Here is an 18,431-nt window from a genome sequence, read left to right as displayed (position 1 = left end):
GCCTGCACGGATGTAAGAAATGCTCCCCAGTGCTCTGCTCATTTGTCAGAATTTTTCATCCACTGAATTCACCTGAGCAGTCCCTTTCTTCCCAAAAAACTCAGTGTTGAGCACAAGACACAGGCCAAGGGTAAAATGCCTTCCTGCAAAGTGCCTGGAGTTCATATTCCTGATGGCCTGAATGGGGCTGCTTTCCAATGAAGCATTTAACATCAATAAATAAAGGCTATCAGATCCTGTTCTGCATTTCAGACCTTTCACCTTCCAAGTTCAACCTCTTTTTCCTGTCACCAAATGCATTACTTTCAATTATTTTACTATGACAACTGCATCAAAGCAAATATCTATGTTATGTTGCTGTTTGTATTCCATTCTTTGCAACAAGTAGTGGTAAACCCATGAAACCTCAGGAAGTTTTGTCAAGAAATTGGAAAATATTTTCTTACTACCTTTAATGAAATGCCAGCTGCAAATATAGTAAAATAATTCAAGTTCTCCATCCTTTATTTATAACATTATTAAACTTCCTTCCCCAGTCATTCCTTACATGTTTCATTTGTGGTTCTATTATTTTCAAATCTGCTTTTAGCTGGAATATTTTTGTACAACATAAATTTGTCTTTGCAGCTCTTGAGGTTTCATCAAGATGCTCTCAAAAAATACAAACCCAGCATCAAAGGTTTCTCTTGACTAATGCCAGGAGTTTTTGGATTCTCCCATTTGCACAGATATTTTACACAGCAGCACTTTTCCCAAACAGAATGTTACCTCTATTGCCAGCTGCTCTCCATTCTTCAGCCACCTGTAGGATGGTTTGGGCTTCCCACTTGCTCTGCAGTCCCAGAATAAGGTGTCCTCCACAGCAACCTCCACATCCTGTATGGTCTGGAGCCAGTGAGGCTTTGCTGCAGATAAAACACACAACAAAGACCTCACAAGTTACTGCTCCAGACCAGCATCAAAGGGTTAACTGGCACAGAGCTCATCCATTTCTGCACAGACTGATCTGCACCAAAGAGCTTCCCACTGCTCCTGCTTCAGGCCCCCTGATGAAACAAATAACTTATTACTCCTCTTATACATTTTTATTATGAGCACTAAGCCAGAAGAAAATTGAGAGCACAGATCACTAAAGCTGGACTATTGTGAAACCAATATTAAAGTCACTAATGATTAAACAACATCATTTTGCAATCGAGGCAAATGTAAGAGAAAGACATTAATGGTGAGGCTGAAATTAAATAAGTGATGTGGCTAAATCATCAAATTAATGCTGAAGAGAATCCTTTAAGTCCTAAAAAAAATAATGGTATGTCAGCCTTGGTGCTAAATACCATTTAAATTGTTTTCTAATGCAAGGCAGCACTTAACTGGGTGAAAACATGGATATATGAGATTGTTTTTGAAAACAGAAGTCTTGGCACAGAATTTGAGTAATGCAAACCAGTAGAATAAAGTCCATAAAAATCACCATTTTTTAAGCCAAAATTTGATGCAATAATGCCATACATTCTTCAGAATTACCCAAAATACAGTTAAAACTGTAAAGATATTTAAAACATCTGTTACAGCTTTCACAGGAAGGAGAAAGCTCACTTGGAAAATAAACATCAGTGCATGAAAGACAACAGCAATTTATTTTTATTCCTTTAGTGCTATTTCACACATCAGTTCAACACTGTTTTATAGTCATTTGTGAATTTTCTTTGTATTTATTTAATTTACTGGAAAGTTCATAATCTCAGCCTATGCTATTTCTCCAAGAAAAGATAAATCCTGAACGTTGCCTATGTAGAAAACAGATGAAAAAGCAGGATGAGACTTGGCTGCAAACTCTTAGCTATGGGCAAGGAATTTTCCAGAGTTCATTTGCTTATCTTAAGTCAGTAATTCAGGAAAATCTCATAACATCCTCATATGAGAACAACTGGGAGAAAACAAGTCCCTGGTGATGTAGGAAACATTATTTAATGCAGGAGTGCAGGAAGCACAGAAGGTCAGGTAAATCCTCACTGAACTTCCCACTGCAATGGAATTCCACCAGCAATTAACTCAGGCCAGGGAAATTTGGGATTTGTCCGTGGGCAGGAGGGAGGTGGGCACAGCTCAGGGCTGAACCTTCCCAGGCCAGGGCTGGAAATCATTCCATTCCAGAGGATTCCTTGTTTCCCAGCACAGAAATCTCTCAATCCCAGGTTCCTCAATGCAGTGAAAAGACCTCAATGACCATGTACAGCACCAGGCTTTTATGAGAATGGTTATTGATCCATTAATGATTAATGTATCCACATTTAGGGTTAACTTCTTACAGAAGAACATCCTAAAATGTATTCACTGAGGTTTTAACTACTCATAAATACTGGAATTCAACCAATGTTTGCTGACAGTGATACTCTCTGAATATTACTTTTTTTTCACATCCCCATGAGGATTTACACCTCTCACTGATTTGGGGATATTTTAATTTTTGCACCCTCAGCTGCAAAAGACAGGATGACCTGATCTTTGTGTCACATGGATGTACAATTTCACTGGTATTAACTGGGGTTAAATCTTCAAAGTTGATATCACAACACTGGAGCTCAGGACAGCCATTGCTTCACCTCACATTGTCACTGGGAGGATTTGCCCCACCAGCCCAGGGCTCCATGTAATGAGCACTTTGCACACCTAAATATTTATCAGCATTCAGCAGCTCTTGAATTGCTGATGGATCCATACAGGTGGAATATTTAACATCTGCTGCCTATCTCCACCTGAAGGTAGGTTAAATATAATCTGTTTTCAAGCCTAAAGATCTTGGATTCAATTCTACCAATAAAAAGATCATTGTCTTTCTAATCTTGTTTTAGGACAGTGTGTCAGGCAGTCTCCATGGGAAGGTTTCCCAAGTTCCCACTCAATAAAATAAAGCAGAAATGCACAGAACAGCTTCCCAAGGCACAGGGTGAGAAATTCCTGCTGCTTGTCCATCCACAAGGGAGTGCTGATGGAGACTTCAGTGATTTCCTGGAGGAAGACTCTTTTTCCCTTCCAATTACTGATGGAGGAGTTGAGCAGGGAGAAAAGCACCATTTTCAATCTGTCTTTGAAAGAGAACAATTTGACCAACCAGCTCAAAATTGAAAAGGCAGCTCAGCAGGGGCAGTTCCAGCTGGGAATTCTCTGACTCCTGGCCAGGATAAAGATGCTTCACTGCAGAAAGGTCAGCACCAGAGCTCTGGTGCTTTGACACCCTCTCAAAACAGGAGCAGTGGTACATATAGATAAAACCTTAGAGAAGAAAGTCCTTGTAAAGTCAGGCCTTGTAAAATCAGAACTTGTTACTTTGGCTAAGCTAACAACTAGCCTGATAAGTCCCCATGAAAAAAATAATTGTAACAGTGAAAATCAGTTAACAATCTATTCTAATCTCTTCAATAACAATCTATTCTTGTGGAAAGACAGTTTATAACTGTGAAGAGAAAGATTTTGCCCGTGTGAAATATCTACTTGCCAAGAGACAAGAATGTAAACAGATTTAAAAAGAGAAAAGTTTGATGAATATATACCCTAGCCATTACCAACCAATGGACTGAGTTTCAATGAACTGCTGACCAATTAGATTTAAACACAGCACCTTCTAACAATCACATAAATATAAGTTATGTGAATAAAGACTCAGCTGTTCTACATGAAGAACAAGTGTTTTTATCTGTCTCTATTACAGCAGAGCAGGACTTGTCAAGCCCAGCACTCCCCTTTCTGTTGAGCTCTGCCTGAGGACACTGAATAAACAGCTTTATTCCTCTCAGGGTTTAGTCAATGCCAGGCAAATTTTACTGCCCAAAATATCTGATTCCACCATCACTGCCACATCTGTACCTGGTAACAGCCTCATTTTCTCCTGGAACTACTGCAGAGCCATTGTCAAACCTGGATCTTCCTGAGGAGAGAAGGAGGAGTCACTTCTTCCTGAAGCAAGGAACAGGCAGCACATCCTTGCTGAGATTAAAAAAAACCCAACAAAACAGACATTGTCCTGTAAGCTGAGAGGCTGGAGGTTAATTTTGAAGGAGTTCACAGGGTTTGAGACTGTGACAGGAATCAGTATTTTGGGATAGCATTAAGAATTCTTTGGAACTTGCTGTGCAATCTTCATGAAAGATTCATCTGGAGCTCGCCCAGGATGAAATGCTTGTAGGTAAGTGATTTTCTAAAGCAGGTTAGTTGTCAGCTCCATGGCCAGTCACTTGGAAAAGCACCAGCCTGGATTTTGCTTCAGTTGTTTTAGCCTAAAACATGCCTTGCAGTGCCCGTGGTCCCAGAGGCAGGGAGAGAACAAGAGTGTAACTTGATAAAAGCATCCCAGGGATTATCCCTCTCATCTTTCTTTGGTGGTGATGATGACCCTTCTCTTCCAGCCAGTTAAGCCTGCAGCAAACAATTGTTGCTTCATTACAATCCAGGCCTTCATTGTAGGTCAAAAGGGAAGGAAAAACCATTTTTTTTTCAGATTTTACAAAACCCTTTGTGACATTCTAGGGGTTGATGTGAAGGAGGACCAAATGCAGTGATGCTCCAGGAAGCAGTGAGGCTGTGCTGGGATTTGTCAATTATTTGTGGGCTAACCACACACAATGCATCAAAACACCTATTTTTATCTATTATTTCCTTCAGAGTGAGAGAATCCAACAAAAATCAGTTTTTAATCCTATAGGCCAGGGGAATAGAGTGAAGGGAAGGCAGAACTCCAGGGGCACAGCTCTTCCAGGGAGCTCTGTGCTCTGCTGGGAGCCAAAGCCTCTCCCAGAACAGGGATTCACACAAGGTTTTGCCTTCTTACACTTGAACTTGGACATTCCCACTGTGAAAGATGGGCTGGAAATCTCTGAAACACCTCTGGGGAACTCAGCAGAAAATCAGAGCAGGATGAACTTCCAGGAGGATGCAGGATGAAGCAAAAGGGGGAAAACCCACCCCAAAGTGGAACCTGCAGGTTCTGACCCAAAGTCAGGCTCTGACACTCACACTGCAGCAGGGATGAACACTCATTTCCTTATTTTATTTTCTCTGAAAATATCAATTTTTTGACTCCTGTTTGAAAATGAGAATACCCTCAAGCAACAGGTAATTCCAAATCACTGGGAAAAGCTTTAGCATGTAAAAAAAGGACAAATTAGTTGTCTGGGTAGCAAGAAAATTATATTATTAGCATTAGCAATTAAACTCGAGGTTGATCAAACTCAGCAACTCATTAATATTATTTAGTTGTTTGTAGCTTTGCTGTTGATGGTTTGAAGACATCTCTTAGTCAGATAAAAACTTTAAGCAGAGATATTCTTCCACAAATAACACAGCTTCAGTTTAATTTTGCTGGTAGATTATTAAAAAAAAACCACCAAAATATACCAGTATTTTTTAATAATCTAAAAAAATGATGTAGATTCTACTTATTCCTGGGGGATTTTGTTATCACAGCTCAGCACTGCAGAGCAAAAGGAGAACAGCAGCAGAATTTCCTTCTCCCTGTCAAACATTTTACCTTGGTGCTGCCAAGCAGGACTTCTGGTATATCAGCATGGGCTAATTAAGAATATATTTTCTTCAATTATACTTTAAATTAATTGCTTTACATATCTTTACCGTGCTTCATGTTTAATTGCATCCTAAAACACAAAAACGTAATTGTTTCATCTCCTCTCATTTTTCTCTGCCATGAAACATCTCCCTGGATTCTTTTATTTTTTTTCTGTTATCTTTTTATGGGAAGCTAAAAACGATGACAAATGAACACACTAATAAAGGGAAAGCAAATTATTTATATATTCAGATTCTACACTCAATCGAAGTTGGATAATCTTGTCCTATTTTTAGCACAATCTGAACTCCCCTGGCATTTAACAAATGTTGGAACTGTAAAAAGGACAAAAAACTGAACATTTGATGTCAGGTTTTTCTTGATAAAATCCTTCAGGAGAAAAAAGGAAGATTAAAAGTCTGTGAGTATTGTAATGAACCCAGAATATCTGCTTTAATTATTAACAGCAATGATGGGTTGAGAGCTGCAGTTACAACACACCATAACTACAATAAAACAAACTCATTTCTTTTTTTTTTTTTCAGGGTGAGAATTACAGATTTATAGGAATTCTTGAGAAACTGACCATGGACAGGAGTGAAGCTGAGCCTGTGTTCAAGGGCTTTGTGGATTCTAGGCTATAATTCATTATTGGGTGAAAAGAAAGTTTTAACCAAACTATTTCTGCACTGGAAAACTTGATTTCCAGATTTTAAACTTCCCAGTTCCAGCTCATAAATCAAAACAGAATAGGAGCAGAGCAGTTCATGTTTCAAGCTTTTGTTTAGGGTCAGCTTTATGTCACATTTACAAAGAGTCTTTAAAGTTTGCAAAGAAAGAAAAACCTATTTTTCCAGCACATGAAAGATTTTTATCAATATCTTTTCCTCCTGAAGATTTCTTTTTCACATTATTTCACTATGAAAACCTGCAAAACATTAACTCCAATCCTTCTCATACTGGTTTTGTGGGTCAGGCAGAAACTTGCTTTGTTCTGCCAAGAGGAAAATCAATGTTGTCACTACTGAAATAAAAAGATATTTGTACTTTTGTAATGTTTATATTTTTCTATATTTGATAAGCAGACATGCCTTAAACTTTTACCACAGCAGCCACCATCCCCTAAAACATCAGATCTGTGGATTTTTGACAGCATTGGTACTTTCTGGCAGATTTTTTACTCTGTCTTCAGTTTACTGCATTAGTTTCCCCCAAACCCTCATCTGCTTTTAGAACAACTTCCTTAAATATTGATCTTTTATTGGAAGGCTGAGTGGGATGTGGTTAGGTTTCCTCACCAGACAGATTTCTGGGCTTTGGCACCAGATGAGGTGGCAATCCATCAGAATATCTTCTGAATATCTTATCTCTAACTTCAAATTATCAAAAAGAGTTCAATGCTCTTATCCTGAATCCAGGCTTGTTGGAATTCTAACTGCAACAACAAAGCAAGTACCAAAATAAGAAAGATTACTTAAATCTATTTAATTCTGCAGAATGGGTTCCATGAAGCAGAACAAATGAAATGAAACAGTTGGAGTCCCATTACTGCCATTACAGCTCTCATTATTCTTTTGAAGATAAACATCCATATCAGGGATGACTCTTAACATGGGCAGCCATTCCTGCTGGAATATGAACTCCATCTGAGGGTTCAAATCCCTGCCTAGATTTGCAATGGAAACATTCACACTGATCCAAGTGTTACAGAACTGCAGCTGGGTTGCTTTTATTGATCAGCAACATCCTTTATTTCAGCTCTGTGGCCTTTTAATGAGCAAAGAAGAATTTGGGCAGCAGGGCACGTACCCCAGGAATGGCCATGTTGGAATTACAGGGCTGATGAACTAATCAGTCCTTGTAATTCCATCAGAAAAACTCTATTTAATATGTAATTTACGCTGATGTATCTCATAACTGCCCCAATTTAACACTGCCATAGGAATGTTGAGCCAAAATGATGCACAAACCACAACTCTGGAACTTTCAAGCACCAAAAAAGGCCACTTAATAAAACCAAATGCACAGTGCAAGGTTTGGAATGGCAGAGCACACTGGCAGGTGAAGCAGCTTGGATTTATTGCCCTGTGTTAATCACAGGATTTCTCAAAAAGTCATAATTACAATCAGTGCATGGAAAATTTGTGCTGCTTCAAGTCCTAACCATGAACATTTCCAACAATGTTCATTCAGTGTAAAGATCAATTTGGAAGCTGGTAAGGAGAGAAATCTCTTTTCCTTCCTCCTTAAAAAAAATTCTGCTGTGCCTTAAAGTAAAATCTTCATGGACCAAAATCTGTGAGTTCTCCCAACCACAGCTCCCCGTGGAGAGGCAGTAAAGAACTTGCTCCCAGTTGCAAAGGAATTGTGTTCTGTGCCTTTATCCAACTAAAAAAACATCTCTTTGCTCAAACATTCCTCCATGAGGGAAACATTCCAAGGCAGAGTCAGAACCACTGTTTAAATTGCCATTGAAGTAAAGAAAATTATATTTGCTGAGATCTGGCTTTAACAAAAATTGTCAATTACCACTTTGTTGCAAATCACTCTTGCTTTACACCACCACCAGTGTGCTTTGCTGATACTCATTTCACTCTATAGCCTCTAAATGCACAAGAGACTGCCTTTTTTCCAGCTATAAAATTTCATATTATTTCATTTCCTATACTGGATTATATCCTCCCATTTATTTACTCATTTTAAAATAAAATTGGCTGTTTTGAAAGCACAGGATTGAGAATATCCATCAGTAATCTTTTCACAAAGCAAGACAAAATTTGTACTTCCCATAGATGGGAGGCCTAAATGATCCCCCAAATAAATCCAATTGACTGAAAATTGAAGGTTTCACCAATGGACCAAGAAATGTTTTTTAAAAAAAAGTCTGTCACAGAAAAAACAAGCACAAGCACTTTACTCTCAGCAATCCTTGTGAGCTTTTAAACCATTTCTTAGAGACCTTACCAAGAAACTCCTGCAGAAATTCTCATTTTCTGGGAGCACTTAAATGCCATGGATTTTTAAGCCCAGATGCCTGATGGAACTGCAGAAACTGGAATTTCCAGAGCACCCCAGAGCAGTTTGTGTTTGAGGAGCAAAGAAAGGTGGGAGAGAGGCACTTACCATAGTAAGTGAGACGTCCTCTTGCAATGTTTTTGCCTCTGGAGTTTTCAGTAATGCATTCATAGAGCCCTGCGTCCTCCTGCTGGAAATTAGGGATTTCAATCATGCCATTGGATTTCCTCAGCTTTATTTTACTTGGGAATGGCAGCCCGTCAGTTCTTCTCCAGTTAATCTGAGGCACAGGGCTAAAGGGAGAGTAATGAGATTTTAAACAGTTTTGCTTAAAGTCCTTGATTGTCATAATGAGATACTTAAAGCAAACTAAATTCAGCAGTGGCTTGCAGGCTGTGTTAAAGCAGGAACCACACTGTACATGACAGATGGGCAGACACTCTGGCACCTGATTTGCATTCACTGCTGATTCCTACGCTGCATTTCTGGTACCAAATTTGTCAGGAGTGTCTCTGTGAATGCCCAGTAATTGCAAAATTTCCTGTAAATCAGCACTGGCCTCCCCAGAGGATGGGTGAGATTTACCAGTGGCTAGCATGGAGGAAGAACCCAGGCAATGCTTTTGGAATTGCCATCCTCCAGCAGCCTTTTATTCTCTGATTTGCAAACTTTCCCTCCCCTCACCAGCAGCCAAAGAAATATCAAGTTATCAGTCTGATATGGGCACCTGACAAAGCTGCCTGCAAGCAAACCCCACACTGGGAAGTAAATACATTTACAGAAACACAAATGCATTCTCAGATCATCTGTGAAAGAGAAAAGGTATCAGCTGTGAGTGAAGCATCACTCAGAGGAGAAATGCATTTCAATCTTTATTCTGGCTATAAAGAAAGAACAATATTATGAAAGCATCAAGTACATTTAAGAGGAGAATTCAGACAACATTCTCACAGACTTCAGCACCATTACCTTGCACAGAGAAGAGAGACTTAATAAAAAAGGTCATATGCAAAACCACACTGAATCTACTCAATTCAAAATGAAATGTAAATTCCTGTGCTGCCAACATACACATCTTAATTCTAAATAAAATCAAAATACTCTCCAAGAGTCTTTGCCCTCTTAATTGAAGGCAGGAGCTGCGATGACAAAAATCAGGCATTGGGAAAACACAGAACAACTTCCAGAACCCCAGAGCTCTTGTGCAGGTGAACCCTAAGGTGCTTCAGTTTTCAGTGAAGATGAGAACTTACTTTCCTAGTGCAAAGCACTCCAGCTTCACAGTGGAGCCCTTGGCTGCTGCCAGTGTCTCTGGGAACTGAACTTCTATTTTGGGCTCATATTCCCCCATTACACCTGTGGGAGACAATTGGGAAGGTCAGACTTTGAGGGTGATTTTTAAAGGGCTTTCTTTCTCTCTTCTGCAATTCAAAATGAAGTTTATTTCTCTGGCAATCTGCTTATAAAGGGAGGCACAGTGAGATCAGGGACAGAGTGTGGATGCAACAGAGTTTATCTTTGTAGAAAGATAACACTATCTTTGTATTTTAATTCAATGATGTATTAAATTATTTCAAAAAAAGAAAAAAGAGAGTATACCTGGGGAGTTTGAAGGGGCTGAGGGGCTGCACACTGAGTTAGGGACCAAAAAAACCCATTTTCAGCTGTACACCAATACATGAGAATACACACAAGAATCATGGTGCTGATAGCATAGGGTTAAAATGTTTATAAACATGGGAATTGTGTGCAATGGATTCAGGGGGTGGAAAGAAAGGTTGGGTCTGGTGGGCCTGGGAAAGGGAACCAGGCCCTGGGAACAAACACTGAGCTTTGTCTGTACCTGTGTAATCATCACATGATAAATAAAACTATTGTTAAATACAATGATTGTTTGGTAACTGGATATAATTATTGTTTAATTGTAATAAGAATTGTGAGAAATTATAGCACGTGGGAGCCAGATGTGGGTTTGTACCCCTGATCGTTGCCCCTCAATAAAAGCACCTGCACAGAACCATGCTGTGATTGTGTTCTAGCTAGAATAACAACATGTCCATCTGGAATCCACGTGGGAGCCAGCTGTGGGTTTGTGCCCCTGGTCATTGCCCCTCAATAAAAGCACAGCACCACGCTGTGACTGTGCCCTAGCTGACAGAAGAGCCCCGGTCCCCGGGACGCTGCCGGCCGTACCGTCCGTGCGCAGCACCAGCGGCGTGGGCGAGCCCAGCGCGGGGCTGCTGCTGGCCCTGCTGCCGGCCCTGCTGCCGGCCCTGCTGCTGGCCCTGCTGGTCACCACGCAGCTGTAGTTGCCCACGTCCGACGGCTCCACCTTGGCGATGTACAGGTGCCCCGTCTCCTGCGACACGAAGCGCCGGCTGTCCTCCTGCACGAACGACGGGTACTCGTTGAAGATCCAGGCGAACGACACCTCTGCGTGGGGAGAAACACACACAAGTGATTTTCCCAGTTTTTTGGTGGGATTTTCCCAGTTTTTTTCCCCCCCTGCAAAAACTGTGCTCACTGCTGAGGTTCTGAGCTTCTTTCCCAGGCTGTGACACTTTCCCAGGATGATCGCTTTCTTACAAATATAAATTAATTAATAACACAGATCAGCACCTGGTGTTGACCGTGCATGATGTATGTGACATGGGATGTTTTCTCCTACTGCCCAATGAACTCCTGTCCTGCTTGAGGTTCACAAACAGAAATATGGGTTGGTTTTCAATAAAGAAATGTGTTGCTGCTCACAAACCCTCCCAGAAATATGGGTTGGTTTTCAATAAAGGAGTGTGTTGCTGTTATTGGCTGCTCCTGGCTCAACAGAGACACTTTATTGTGTGTTTGACAGCATTGCATTGTTTACAACACTTTACTGTGTAACAAACAGAGCCCATGACTGAGAACAGCACATTTTATAAAGTACCACAAACTAGCAACACCCCCCATTTTTTCCTCCTCCAGCAGAAAAAAAAGGCTAAAGAAATCCAGCATGTTAGGGGGTTTCTTTAAATCTCCTTAAATCTCCTTTTTTTTTTTTTTTTTTCCTAAATTTAATATGCATGGAAAAAGGAGCAGACAGCAAAAATGAGAGCAAACTTTGCTAAAATGGAAAGATTATTCCTTCAGTAGCTGCTTAACCCCTCAGCCAGATGATTAGCAGGTAGAAACAGGACAGGAGTATCCACGTGATAAGAATGTCAGAAGAAGCCTAAATTCCCAGTAGGGCTCATCACACAGCAAAACTAATTTTTAATACAAAACTCTGTAAAAACTCCATTAAAAAATGTCTGCATGATGGGGCAAAGCAGCCCTCACTACCATTCATTGTGATTATTTGAAAGGAAAGAAAACAAACCCACGCCTCAAAAGATAAACTAAGAAAGTTGGCAAAAAAAAAAATCCACGGAATTTGTTTTGTTTTCTGAGCCTCACTGTGGGCTGTGTGTGCCCAATTTTAATTGACAAAAGCCCCTTCCTGTGCAAGGCCACGTGTTTGCCTCATCCATTTCCTACAGGATCAAAGGAAAATAAATTTTTAATGGTGTTCTAGGCAAGGAATAATTTTTCACCCACGTGCCACTTATGCAAAGATTACAGCTTCTGCAAGTGCTAATTAGCAATGATTACAGCTTGATTGACCTCTCTTGGTGTTGCAGTGTCTGCAGCACTGGCACTGCCCCCACGAAATGGAGAGCAGCCCTTCCTGCACAGGTTTAATTTGAAGGTGCACAAATTTGGGTGCATCACAAAATGAGAAGGTGACACATCCTGAACCCTCAACACCTCCCCAGGCTGCCAAAGCCAACAGGACAATTTAACACAAGTTAAGATTGTGCAGGTGAAAAAAAAAAACCACTCAATAAATGAAATTATTAAGATATTTATGGGCTGCCTAATGAAAAAAAAGGCATCAAATGAAACGGCTGATCATTAAAGTGCATTTAATTTTCTTCTATCAATATTTAAACCTCTTCCATTATGAGAATTTTGCAGCAGGGGCATGTCCTGACCCTTAACAGGCTCAGGAGTTAAACTTCTGTCATATTTAGAAATATTTATTGCCAAAACCAGAACTGCAAGGAGGAAATTCCTGCAAGATGATCACCCTGTGGACCTGCAGCATCTCCTCAGGAGCAGCAATGGCTTTAGCACAATTCCTTCCTCCAGAATTCCTGCAGAGGTGGAATTAATTCATGCAAGGGAAAGCAGCAAGGATTTTTCAGGAAACAATGGGGGAATTAGTGCAGTGAGGAATATTAAATTATTTCAAAGAAAGAAAAAGGAGAGTCGACCTGAGGAGTTTGAGGGGGACTACATGGTCTTTCTAAATGGGAAAGGCAGAAAATAGAGAAGAACTCTTAGTACAGAAGAGCAGGGTGGAGATGACAGCACTGAGGGAGGGGCTGCACACCAAGGTAGGGATCAAAAAAAAAAAATTTTCAGCTCCACACCAAACTCAGACACCCACAAGGCAGCAGTGGGTGACACCAGGCTTTGCTGGTTCTGGTATTTATTGAACCACTTGTGTGTCCTTGCTCAAAATATTATTTCATGCTTAAAAAAAAAAAAAAAAAAAAAAGGAGAAAATAAAAAGAAAAATATGTCCAGAACAGTGTGAGGGGTGCAGAGATCTGGAGATGCAGCAGGAAAAGAAGAAGCTTCATTTCATTCCTATGATATTGGATTAAATCAAGATAAACCCACAGAAATCAGTCACTGGGATTATGCAAAGTGGATTCCAGTTTAATTGGGTCCTTCAACAGCCTGTGAATAAACACTCCTGAAATCCCAATTCCCCACTCAGCACAGATTTTCACTGACTCTCTTAAAAATCTCTGGGGTATTTCTATCCCTGTGCCCCACCACCACCACCTCAGTTTATATTTACCGTCCTTTACAAAACTGAATTCTTATTTTCCAAAATAATAATAATAATAATAAAATCACATTAAACAACTTGTGCTGTGATTTATTATGTTTACACCATTTGCCTGGTGCTGATCTCAGGGCACCTCCAGGGACACAAACTCACTCCCTTCCTGTCAATTACAAGTTTTCAGTTGATTTTCTGTTATAAATGGAAGTAATATGTCTCTCCTGGGCTTCCTCTGAGTTCTAAGCCTTTTGCTTTCCAATGCATTTTTTCCTTATTTGGCGACCATACATGGATAAGGTATTGGAAATTACAGTTATTACTCAATTTTTATTTGCTTGCTACATCTTGCTTGGCGGCTTCTCTTTATTTTGCATTATTTGATTATTATTTACTGTGCAGTCTCCAACACACTCAGCATGTTCACACTGTTCCAGGCCTTTTGTGCATCTAAGTGCTCAATTAAAAAAATGCTTATAAAATTACCTGCCATTTTTAAACCTGAATTCTTTATGAAATTCAACAATTAAATCACCACGGCCTTTGAGGTTTACCAGGGTCATTTCCTGCTATTTATGAACCTTACAAAACCCCAAATTACTGTTGCAAAAGGAACATAATGAGGTAAAACCCACACATTTATTGGTTTTTAACTATGTTCAAAGTCAAGCCTTACGTTTATGCACATCCTTTTGAAAATATGGCTTTAAATTATGTTTAAAGAATTTCAGAAATACAGAATTTAAAGAAATTACACATTCCTTCTAAGTGAGACTGAAACACTTCACTAGGAGATCATTTACAGAACCAGGGTGATTTTACTGCTTGGAAACTGAATTTAAGTGACAACAGCAGTGGTGGAAATCCCAAACTGTAATTAAATTCAGGAAGTTGGAAAAACAGAAGATTGGGGGGATAAAAAGGCACACAGACATATGATCAAATGGAAAAGGACAATTCAGAAAGTTCATTTTATCCACTATTTGCATAAATAATGTCAGCCCTTGATCCTTGTCTTCTGGGCCATCTCTACACCTGCTCAATATTTACTGCAGCCCCACAATTCACACCTAAATGAGACTTCTAAAATAGCCACAAGTAAATGATGTGAACAATATTCTCCTGAAACAGATTTAAAATGATCCAAACTGACTGGGTTTGAATTAGCCAAGTGGGTGTTTCCAAAAAAAAAGCTGGTAGGAAATGAAAATTCTTGATTTTGGGGAGCATGGAGCACCCCGAACAATACAAGGTTAAAAAAAAAAACAAACAAAAAATACAAACAAACAGAAAAAAACAACCACCAAAACATAAAAAAGTTTCATGTCAATCATTGATACCCAAATCCCAATTATTTCATGCACTTCTCCAGTTCTGATTTTACAATATTCTGTAGCAGAGATACACGGAGAAGCTAAAATACTCTGGAATTTTGTCTTCAAATGGCTTTCTGCTTATCCCACAGGATGGCACCTGGAAAACTGTTTCCAAGAAAGTAATCAGACAAAATTTAGCAATGTCAGAAACTGCAATTAAAACCATGGAAATCTGCAGCAAACAGCAATTTTGAATTATCTATCTTAGGTTAAAAATAATAGAAAAGTAACACTGATTTTGAGAGGATAATAACAGACTCCCAAATTAGGGCAGAAACCAATTAGTTCCTCACTTGGCCCAATTTCAGCTCAAAGTGTGATGGAATGGCAGGAAAGGGAGCAGAGTCTCTGGTTTGTGGATGAGCATCACTCACCAGGAGGGAGGAGCTCTGACAGCTCCCTGAGCCCTCAGCTTGGGTTTTGTGGGATCATCACCCACAAAAATGTCCATTTACCATCACTGGCTGTCTGCAGGGACCTCTGGCAAAGTGCAAACAAATTACCTGCAAGCTGGAAATTAATTAATGAGGTTAAAGTGCATGAAGGTGCCAGAGGATGCTCTTTGCAGGCAAATCCTTGGGTTACACTGCTGTGGGGCTGGGTTACTGCAATGTGAGTGCTCCCAGGGGTATAATTTACTTTATTTTACATAAATTACCCTCAATTCTCCTTAATACTTTCCTTGCTTGGGTCACTGTTCCTTGAGCATCCTCCCCTGGGCAAGCCCCCACCACCAGCTGCTCCTGGTGGCACCTTCTCTGTGCCACAAAACAAGCAACATCTCCCTCATTTCTTCTGGCAAACGCTAAAGGTTGCTTTCCAAATAAAAATCTCCTGCTCTGGAGGCGTAGGACAAGGTGTTTATGTGCTCCCATCACAAATGTGTAAACTGCAGCTTCAAATGCCACTGTCAGAAAAGGAAGCATTTTGGCAATGAAAAAGCAGTTTAGAGTGTGATTTGAGATAAATTGTACATAATTGCAAAGGTTCAGGGTATATTCTTGTACACAGTCAATGCCCAGGAATTAAAAGCTGACCTAGGTTGTGCAGCTGGGAAAAACCAACCCAACCAAGGCTCAGACTGCATTTCCAAGGGGGATCCTGGGCTCTTGGCATTCAAGGAGTTCTATCACTGATAATGAAAAAGTCTTTAGCTCCAGTCACACTTCAGAGAACAAACTGGGTTGGTATTTACTTTTTGTTCATGTTCTCCATATAAAAATAATGACAATTATAGTAGGGCTTGAATTATGGCCTCCAGGAGTGATGTGAGACAGTGAGATCTGCTTAAAATAGGTGCAGTGTTCTCCCAACATCTGAAATTTCACCTGAACTCTGCAGAACTCTTTTAGCTGAATTTTTGTTTATACAAAATGTAAACTGCTTGATGGGAATGCAAATCCAGCTACAAATACTGTAGAATCCCCAGAAGTTAATTTTATTCCAGAGTATAATGGCAACACTCTAATTTGAAACTAATGTATAACATTAATGGTTTTGGCATAAAAGGAGAATTATTTTATAGCTAAAATATACCAGATCAATTTTCAGCCTGCTGAGCAGGTCATCAGGCATGCAACTGGTGTGTATGGAACAGCCCAGAACAATGAGAGCAGTGACACACACACAGTATCCTGCAATTCCAATCTTTTCGTTTAATGAGAATATTGAAATGTTTCAGCTGAAGTTGCAAGGTTCCTACTTCAGGCTAAAACCTGATTTTCAATTTTAAATGAAACAGGGTAAGAGTCCACTTGTTCTTTTTTTTTATTTTGGAAGCTTTAGTTTGATGTAAAACCAGATGTAATTCTTCACAAAGACTAAACTGTGTATTTTTTTCTGCTGTCCCCACAGCCACAGAACTGGCCAAGAGGTACTGCACACAATGATCTGTCACACAGGGATGCCAAAGAGCCACTAAAGGTCCCTTGTTCCACCTCATAATTCCTGGAGCTTTTCTAAATCATTCAAAGCAGTATCACAAGCAATGCTCACCACTGGAATGAAAGCACCAACATTTCTAAACTCATCCCTGGGGGGGCAGAGATGCTGCAGACTGGCAGCTGAGTTCTTTATCACCACCAAACCCTCCTGAAAGTCCAACTGCAAAGAGCACATCCCTGGAGAAGGCTGAGCAGCCCAGGGACCATCAGCCAGGAGCAGCTCCTCATGCCCAATGGCATCAGCCATCCCTTGGTGCTCCCAGATGTTCATGAGAGCTGCCAGAACAGCTCTGCTGCCCTTGGGTCCCAGTGCTGACAAAAATCCCCATTTCCCTTCCCCTGGAGCTGTGCAAGGGCTGGATTGGTTCCTCTCCATCACATCTCTGCACTAATTGCTCCAGACTGGCTGTGTCATTCCTGGCTCTGAGCACGCTGCTCCCACTCTGGAAGCAGCAGAAAAGTCAGAAAGTGCTTTAGGAAGCAATATGTAAATACATCCCCATTAGCCATATCCATTTCAAGTGACAAATTGTTCTTTTAATCACCTCCCTACAACTTTACATTTAATTGCTGAGAGCGTTTCCAGGACTCTGTTGTGCTTTTTCAATAGCTGGAAGGATTTTAAATTGCTTCCTGTCTATAATAATTTTGAGGATAAAAAAGGCAATAGTTTAGTTTATTGCTGAACTAAAATAAATCTGATTTCTTGTGAATGTTAAATATTAGGGACATAAACCAAGGAAAACTAATGGAAGTACCCAGGAGTCAGTTTTCAAAGTAAAGCACCAATATTTATATGTGGAAGCAGTAATTAGTGACACTTTCATTTGGTACTCTTGCACTCTTTTAGGAGAAGGTACTTGATAAAACCCTTGTGAAAAACAGAAATTCCTTTCAGCACTCCTGTTCTGAGTGCTGGGATCAGCTGGGACTGCAGCCACCTCCCTCCTCCTAATCAATTATCTCTTTCCAAAGAAAAACCCAAATATTTTACTAGAGAAGATAATAAAGAGCTGGAGGAGAAATACCCCACAGTCACAATTTAGGGATAAAAATAAACTTGGTGGAGAGCCAAATGCAGTTATTGTCTCCAAGTTTTCTCCTCTTTTCCCCAAGGCACAACTGAGATACCTGGCACTGGGTAAGTGAAATGGTTCAACTGAATTTTTTTTCTTGTAATTTGGTTCTTCCTAATCTACTTCTCTTTTTTTCTTTCCATCCCCTCATTCTTCCAAGAAATATCCCTCAATGGAATGTGGGGTTAAAGAGTTCTCTAAGATTTTCCTAAAAGCTTCTTAGGTCACTTACCCACCTCTGTGTCAGCTTAAAAACATGCAGAATAAAGCAATTAAAGATGGTGCACAAATATACAAATAAGATATATTAATTCCAGCCTGGATTACCTCAGCCACACAAACAGAGGTTTATCAAAAGATAAAAGTGCTTCAGGAATTTGACAAAGTGCATAGCAGAGTGTCTGCAGCACTGGTTTGGTGCTGGTGGTGAAAATAATGCCCTGGCAGATAGAAATCACTGAAGATGCAGCTGAGAACATGTATTATCTCCCTTCACATGGACAAACAGAGGTGTCTCTCAGGCACCATTTGATTCCAAACTGTCAGCTGAAATTTGTGCAGATGATGATGACAACACCAGCAGGA

The 18,431-nt window shown here is 40.1% G+C and overlaps 1 protein-coding gene across 2 annotated transcripts in view; it reads right to left on the bottom strand.

Moving 5' to 3' along the window:
• Positions 1–18,431, bottom strand: part of CNTN3 (contactin 3) — a 94,649-nt gene that overhangs the window by 27,132 nt on the left and 49,086 nt on the right. For both annotated transcript variants that reach the window (XM_056501850.1, XM_056501849.1), the window contains exons 4-7: positions 10,769–11,008; positions 9,829–9,931; positions 8,684–8,868; positions 769–905 (exon numbers count right to left, since the gene is read on the bottom strand). In XM_056501850.1, the coding sequence (XP_056357825.1) occupies positions 769–905; positions 8,684–8,868; positions 9,829–9,931; positions 10,769–11,008 (665 nt within the window). The remainder of the gene's footprint in view (positions 1–768; positions 906–8,683; positions 8,869–9,828; positions 9,932–10,768; positions 11,009–18,431) is intronic.

Source organism: Oenanthe melanoleuca, chromosome 12 (assembly GCF_029582105.1).
Source record: "Oenanthe melanoleuca isolate GR-GAL-2019-014 chromosome 12, OMel1.0, whole genome shotgun sequence".
Taxonomy (NCBI): Eukaryota; Metazoa; Chordata; class Aves; order Passeriformes; family Muscicapidae; genus Oenanthe; species Oenanthe melanoleuca.
Note: the sequence above shows the minus strand (reverse complement) of the source record. Positions and strands in the feature narration are given on the sequence as shown.